This window comes from Limanda limanda, chromosome 18 (genome assembly GCF_963576545.1).
Source record: "Limanda limanda chromosome 18, fLimLim1.1, whole genome shotgun sequence".
Classification (NCBI taxonomy): Eukaryota; Metazoa; Chordata; class Actinopteri; order Pleuronectiformes; family Pleuronectidae; genus Limanda; species Limanda limanda.
The window spans coordinates 11,176,144-11,182,742 of NC_083653.1; the positions used below are offsets into that span (position 1 = coordinate 11,176,144).

Consider the following 6,599-nt stretch of genomic DNA (forward strand, 5'->3'; position numbering starts at 1 on the left):
TTAAATAAACACGTGAAGACTTTTCTATAGTTGACCTGTTCATGTATTAGATTATGTAAATCACCTACGTTTTACATTGTATTTCTAATATGTATTTTATCTTCCTTTTTTAATATGAATTAATGATCAAAAATATAAATTTGTATATTTAAATATAAAAATAACTCTTTCAAACTACAATCATGTTTTTTATTTAAGTAAGTGTTAATTGATATTTTATATACATTTCAAATCCACACAAAACTATTTAAGTGAAAGATGTATTGAAACATTCCCCGCACATTTAATACAATTCGTTAGTTTGAGTTTTATCCCTGTTCGGCTGCCGTCATTAGTCACGTTGTTCGACGTCACACTCCTTCCTAGCTAGAAGCGGTGCAGCTAAAAGAAAACAGTTCCTCGTTTTTATGACTTTTTGGCTTGAATCAAAGGACAAACATGGAAATCGGAACCGAGATCAGCAAGAAGATAAGAGTGAGTACCACCGTGGAGTGTGCGTGAGTTATTTAATGCGGACTCACTGGTGCTTTTGTACGTTAGCTTCCCACAGAGGCTCGCTGCTAACGTTAGCATGCTAGCTTAGCGTGTGGGTCGAGCGGAATGCTAACGAGGTCGAGCTAAACAGTTTTCGAAACACCTCCGTTAAGTAACTGTAACGTAACAGGACTCACTGTAACCTACGTAACTCTCACAACGTAGTGATCCTGCCCTTTAAAGTCTCTCCTCGTCTTTTGCAGGCTGCCATCAAGGCGAAGCTCCAAGAGCTCGGTGCTTATATCGGTAAGTGAACAACATGTGTGTGTCTGTGTGTTTGTGTTTTTGTGTGTGTGTTGCTGTCGGAGTCCACATCCGCGTGGTTTCATGCTTCATGAAGTCGTTATCTTCACTCATTCAGACGAAGAGCTTCCTGACTACATCATGGTGATGGTGGCAAACAAGAAGACCTCTGAGCAGATGGCTGACGATCTCTCCCTTTTCCTTGGGAACAACACGATTAAGTTCACAGCCTGGTAACGATTACAGTCACAACACTTCCACATGTTATGTACGAAGAGCACGCACTTCTTTGTACCAAGTTATGCTCTGTTTTGCCATGACATGGACTTGTTGGTTTCTTTCAGGTTGAGCGGCGTCCTGGAGAAATTGCGATCAGTTGCAGTCGGTAAGTCAGTCTCTGTGTGACACATTCAAGCTTTGCTAAAGGGAATTGATCTATAAACCTGTTGAGGCATTGACATCCACCCTGAGTGAACTTATCACAAGTGCTGAGTTCAGGTCTGAACGCATCCAGATGCGTCCTCAATGCATCTCGAGATCCAATCACTCCGACCTGTTAGATTGTACACTCAGCATTGACTCATTCAGCCCCCTGCTGACTGCACTTCACACATACACAATAGCATTGGTCACATCTCTATGCTCTGCCTGAGTGAAAACAATGTGACGTACATGATTATTTGCATATAGAGCAGGGAAGTGAGATCCGATCGCAAATGTTCAAAGTCGGCACATTCAGGACATATTTTAATAACCGACGAACTCACAGCTGCCCAATTATTATCGGATCTCTCAGGGCTGATGTATATATCGGGTCTGAACAGAGCCTCTTGTATAATGTAGAATACATTGTAGAATATGTGGCCTTGGATGTTCCCTGTTATTCATGTTTTCTTCTCCCGATTGCCTGCATGTTTGTTGTAGAGCCTACATCGCTCCAAAATCCGTTTCAGTCCGATGGCAGCTCTGTGGCTGGGAAGAGCCAGTTATTTGTAAGCGAAGACCTCAGGACGGATGAGCTGAAGTTCTTGACAGTGTCCAGTTCTCACTCTGATAGGACGGAAGCAAGTGTATCGAGTTCTGCCCACGAAAGCAGGTGCTAAATGTGCATTTTTTAAAGCTAGGATGTGTTTGTTTTCATGCTTGGCCTACACGGCAGATTTTGTCAATGAAAACTACTAACATGTATCTGTTTGTGTTTAGGAGGGGGGCCTCAGAGAGGACTTCTTCTCGACTTACCTCCGCTGTTAAACCCCTCATCGAGCCGGTCCCCTCGGAGGCCTTTATCGACATTAAACCGGAGATGGATGATGACCTCATTGCTGACAACGCTGTAGAAATGGGCTCCAACCATGGTCGGACACGTGGTGCAGCTGGTAGACCAACAGCTGAAATCTACAGAGCGGGTCACAGCAAATTTTCATTAGTTAGCCCTGCAGACACATTTAGGTCCTCAGAAGGATCCTCTCACAGCAGGCAGCAGGACAGCAGAAGCAGCAGATCCTCCAGATCCAGTAAGGTATGTGATTCAGTCAGAGCATAGTCAGCCGTCTTCACTCAGATATTTTCCCTTTCTTTTTAGAAAATTTCAGACAGGTGTTTGGCGAAGATTCATAATATTATTGGTTGTTCAGCAGGAAGAGTTGTCACGGAAGCGTAAGGCGCCAGTAGCGAGTTCAGTGGTGCGAGTGAACAGAGCAGCAGATGAGGACAGTGATGATGATGTGGAGGAGGAGGAGCCAAGCTACGGAGGAAGAGGCATGTCCAGTAGAGTGTCTCTGCCCTCCAAACCAGAGCGCAAGTATGATTCTCAACTGTATTTAAACTTTAATCTTGATGATGTTTTACTACACTTGACATCAATTGCACTTCTGTCCGTCCTGGGAGACGGATCCTCACGTGTGTCTCTCTGAGGTTTCTACGTATTTTGACCTGTTAAAAGGGTTTTTAGTAGTTTTTCCTTACTCTTGATTAGGGTTAAGAACAGAGGGTGTAACACCATGTTAAAGCCCTATGAGACGAATTGTGATTTGTGAATATGGGCTATACAAATACAATTTGATTTGATTGATTGATCTGGTCTGCACTATATACATAAATTCCACCAAGCATGGTGATTTCGTAAATGTGATATATCCTTGTAACTGGCATCCGGTTGGAATCCGTGAAGCTGATGTAATTTTACACTGCAGTAGATGTGTACCTGTTTTTTTTGAGGTGATCGTAACCCTTCTGTGCTCCAACAATGTCCTGCTTCCTTCACTCATGTGCCTCACATTCTTCACTGTTATTTCAGACCCACTCTCCCTCCAGGCAAGCAAGCCAACAGGAATCTGATACTGAAGGCCATCTCTGAGGCCCAAGACTCCATCACTAAAACCACAGCCTACCCCTCAAGTACGTCCCCCACTGCCAGACACCTGGTCAGGAACAATCTGTGTGTCCCGGCCGTTTATCTCAGTTGTCAATACCGCTTCCTGACATTGACCTTTCTCCTCCCACACAGTACCACAGAGGCAAACTGTTCCTGTGGCGCCTCGCACCCGCTTGGCCAGCAGCGAGGAGATGTCGGCAGCCATCCAGCTGGTTCAGGATCACCTCCACAGTGTTGCTCCCGGGGTGCCAACTTACTCACTTGCTGCGCTGCCTCCTTTAAGAGCACCAGGTAGACATGCTGTTTAGTGAACACTGCTTTATACACCTTGTCCAAAAGACACAGTTAACTTTGATAAATTGTGATGGTTTTATGGTAATTTTGAGCAACATCTGGTCTTATTCTTATTTTTTGTGCTGTTTTTATCTTTTTTCCTGAAACATTTCCAGTTCCAACCAGATCTTTAGCTTCACGCCTCCAGCTGGACTTGGCACAGACCAATGTTGCAAGAGAGCAGAGCCGCTACGGTGAGTTTGAGTTGTTTTTTTTTGCAAAAGGGCTGACATAACAGTTTCTTATCAGTTTTAACTCAAATTAGAACATTTAAAAAGTAGTTGTTAATAATTAATGTCTCAGATCATGTTCGAAAGGATTTTCTCCAGAGATACATTACACTGTCTTGTGTCTGCATTTTGTGCAGTGCCTCTAGGTGTGGAGGTGGCTGCCGGCAGTGATGCAAAGCCATTCGATACTCGTTCCTTCATAATGAGTCGACCTAAACTGGAAGACTCTCAGACCACAACTCCGCAGCATCTTCAGGTCAAAGGGGAAGTGCATTCTGCTTTACCACGCACTGTCCAGGCCAGGTACACAAACAAACACGCATTAGAGTATGCTACCAAAATCTGCGTCTGAATTGTCAGATATTTAATTTTGTCCTCTCTTTTATTTTAGTAAGGAGAGGGGTGACTCCTCCAGCCCTAAGTTCATTGTGACCTTAGACGGAGTACCAAGTCCTCTGGGGAATCTAGCAGACTGTGAAATGGAGATGGATGAAGGGAATCCTCCCAAAAAAGTCACTGAGGCGACCATCCACGTCAACAGGGGGCCTAAACTCAGCATCCTTCACAGACTACAAGGAGTGATCACCACATCAGATGGTGTGTTGTCTCGTTAGAAATATAAATGTATTTTATTTTAATGTCAATCTGATGATTATGAGAGACTTAACTTAAATAGATCTTTTTTTAAAACCCTTCTTCTTTTGATAGATGATGGGATGGAGGTTGAGATGGTGGATGAGGATGCTGTCCCTTTAAAGAAACAGAAAGTCCAGGAGCGTTGCAAGTTCTGGCCGGTGTGTAAAAGTGGAGATGAGTGTCCGTACCATCACCCGACAACACAGTGCAAGTGAGTGATCCTGTTAATATTCTGAAAATGTGATAATTGGCTTTTTCCCCTTCTCATTCTGACTCATTCTTCATGTTTTTTCTTGTCTCTTTTTGTCCCTGAAGAACGTTTCCCAGCTGCAGGTTTGGGGAAAAATGCCTCTTCGTTCACCCTAATTGTAAATATGATGCCAGGTGCACAAAGCCAGACTGTCCCTTCACTCATGTGAGCCGCAGAGGCCAAGCTGCTCCTCCTCCAAAGCCAGGTACTCAAACTTTCATTATGTCACCACCAGGTACCATTATAAATCAGATGTTAGCTTTAGTTTTGCAGTCACATGCAGTTTGTAGAACTTGCGGCTGCTTCTCTAACTGGACTGTGTGTGTTCCCAGCAGTGCAGCCAGTGCAAACCACGAGCGTGTGTCGCTTCTTCCCAGACTGCAAGAAGATGGACTGCCCGTTTTATCATCCTAAGGTAAAGCATTCCTAAGTGCAGTTGTTGATATTTAAAGAGAAATAAATGGATGTTTCAATTCTTAGCAATTCTGAATTTCACTCTTTCCTGCAGCCCTGTCGCTTTGCAGCGAAGTGTAAACGAGTTGGATGTACCTTCTACCACCCAAACACATCTGTGCCTCCAAGACACGCCCTGAAGTGGACAAAAGCACAGAGCAGGTTAAACTCACATTGTATAAGTCCATATGGCCGGAGCTTGTAGTTTAGATCAGTATAAATTCTTATGCATCATGGAATTGCGTCCAAAGTACTAAGCTCAGCTAACATATTAGGTTTCAACCAATGCATTATTTAAAACAAGGAAACTGACGTAATTCATGTAAAATTTCTCATGCTAATTGTAATGCCTTATAATTCAAGTATAGAATTACAGTAATAAAAAAGGTAATTTAAATTTTGGAATGAAGATTATAAACAGTCTACAGTATAAAATATAAATACTTGATGCACCACTAAAAGTTTTCTGGCTTTCTCTCCCTTGCAGCTAATTAAGTCGAGCAGAAGTCGGATGATCAGGAAGATATGAAGCTGTGGACGATGTTCTGGATCTGTGTCTATGACTCATCATGCTTGTTGCTCTCTCTTGGCCTTGTATCGTTTTGTTATGTTATTTTATTGGATTGTTTGAACTTGTTTGTAAGAAAACGTGTTTTGTAAGATGACCAGTCAGATTTTTGCTGATAATCTAAAAACATTAAATTGCTCCACACTGAATATTTATCTTGTGTAATTTGTCTAATGATCATACAAGTTTGGTTCAAAGGAGGTTCACCACTGACAGATGATCTTTTATTGTGATTATTATTAGTATTAGTAGTTGGAATAGCAGATGATAAAGCACAAACATAAAATTCTATGAATTTTCTAACATTCAATCAAGCTGCTTGTGATATATTTTCTTCTCGTCAGCTCAAAGATTTTATTTACTTTTCACATTGAAAAGATAAGCCAGGTGATGCCCACTGAGAAACCATAAGAGAACCTACTGCACTGATGAAAGTATTTGAATAAATGTACTGTCCAAGTAACTTTAACTGTGAAGTCATTTGATTTTTAGTCTGTCAACACGTCCAGTGATGCGTTGTAAGAGATTATGAGAACTGAAACACTGCAGTTGTATTCTGTCATTGATTCATTACTCTAAAATGTAAAATTAAAGATAGACGCATACTTTATTGCTCCCGAGGGGAATGTAGGCATCCAGTAGCTAACAAAACAGTCAAACACAAGAGCATGAGAATAATAAAAGTTAAAAATGAGTCAAGAGTGAGTTCACTGCAGTGAGATGAAAGTCAAGTCCCCAAAACCACTACAAATGTCACTGCAAAGAGGAGATACTGACAATACAAATATTTAAAGTATGAGATGATGAAAGACACAAATAACCGAGGCAGAGTATTGAAGTCAAATATAATTACAGCTTTAGAGATACATAACTTCAGCTGTACCAAGTTGTGCCTGTTAAATAGTGGTACAGTACATGTAAGTTTATTTAAAAAAAAAAAAGGATTAGAACAGATGTTGCTCAAAATCACCATAAAAC

General features: G+C 41.7%; 1 protein-coding gene across 3 annotated transcripts; it reads left to right on the forward strand.

The window, feature by feature from the left end:
- Positions 1-361: 361 nt before the first annotated feature.
- On the forward strand, positions 362-5,928 carry zc3h14 (zinc finger CCCH-type containing 14). 3 transcript variants are annotated; one of them, XM_061091207.1, is made up of 17 exons: positions 362-474; positions 738-780; positions 896-1,010; positions 1,122-1,162; positions 1,702-1,873; positions 1,981-2,296; positions 2,412-2,578; positions 3,074-3,174; positions 3,284-3,442; positions 3,601-3,678; positions 3,852-4,017; positions 4,106-4,311; positions 4,423-4,561; positions 4,666-4,805; positions 4,933-5,015; positions 5,109-5,215; positions 5,541-5,928. In XM_061091207.1, the coding sequence occupies exons 1-17, from the start codon at positions 439-441 to the stop codon at positions 5,542-5,544; spliced, it is 2,073 nt and encodes a 690-aa protein (XP_060947190.1). In that variant the 5' UTR covers positions 362-438; the 3' UTR covers positions 5,545-5,928. The 3 variants fall into 3 exon arrangements, with proteins under 3 accessions (XP_060947190.1, XP_060947192.1, XP_060947193.1); XM_061091209.1 differs by having other exon boundaries at positions 4,936-5,015; XM_061091210.1 differs by having other exon boundaries at positions 2,415-2,578.
- Positions 5,929-6,599: the final 671 nt, after the last annotated feature.

Excerpts from the sequence above, each read along its gene's own strand:
- zc3h14 (XM_061091207.1), top strand. The coding sequence starts at position 439 with ATGGAAATCGGAACCGAGATCAGCAAGAAGATAAGA. Across the intron at positions 1,163-1,701 it reads ATTGCGATCAGTTGCAGTCG|AGCCTACATCGCTCCAAAAT; the intron begins GTAAGTCAGTCT and ends TGTTTGTTGTAG. Across the intron at positions 2,579-3,073 it reads CCCTCCAAACCAGAGCGCAA|ACCCACTCTCCCTCCAGGCA; the intron begins GTATGATTCTCA and ends CTGTTATTTCAG.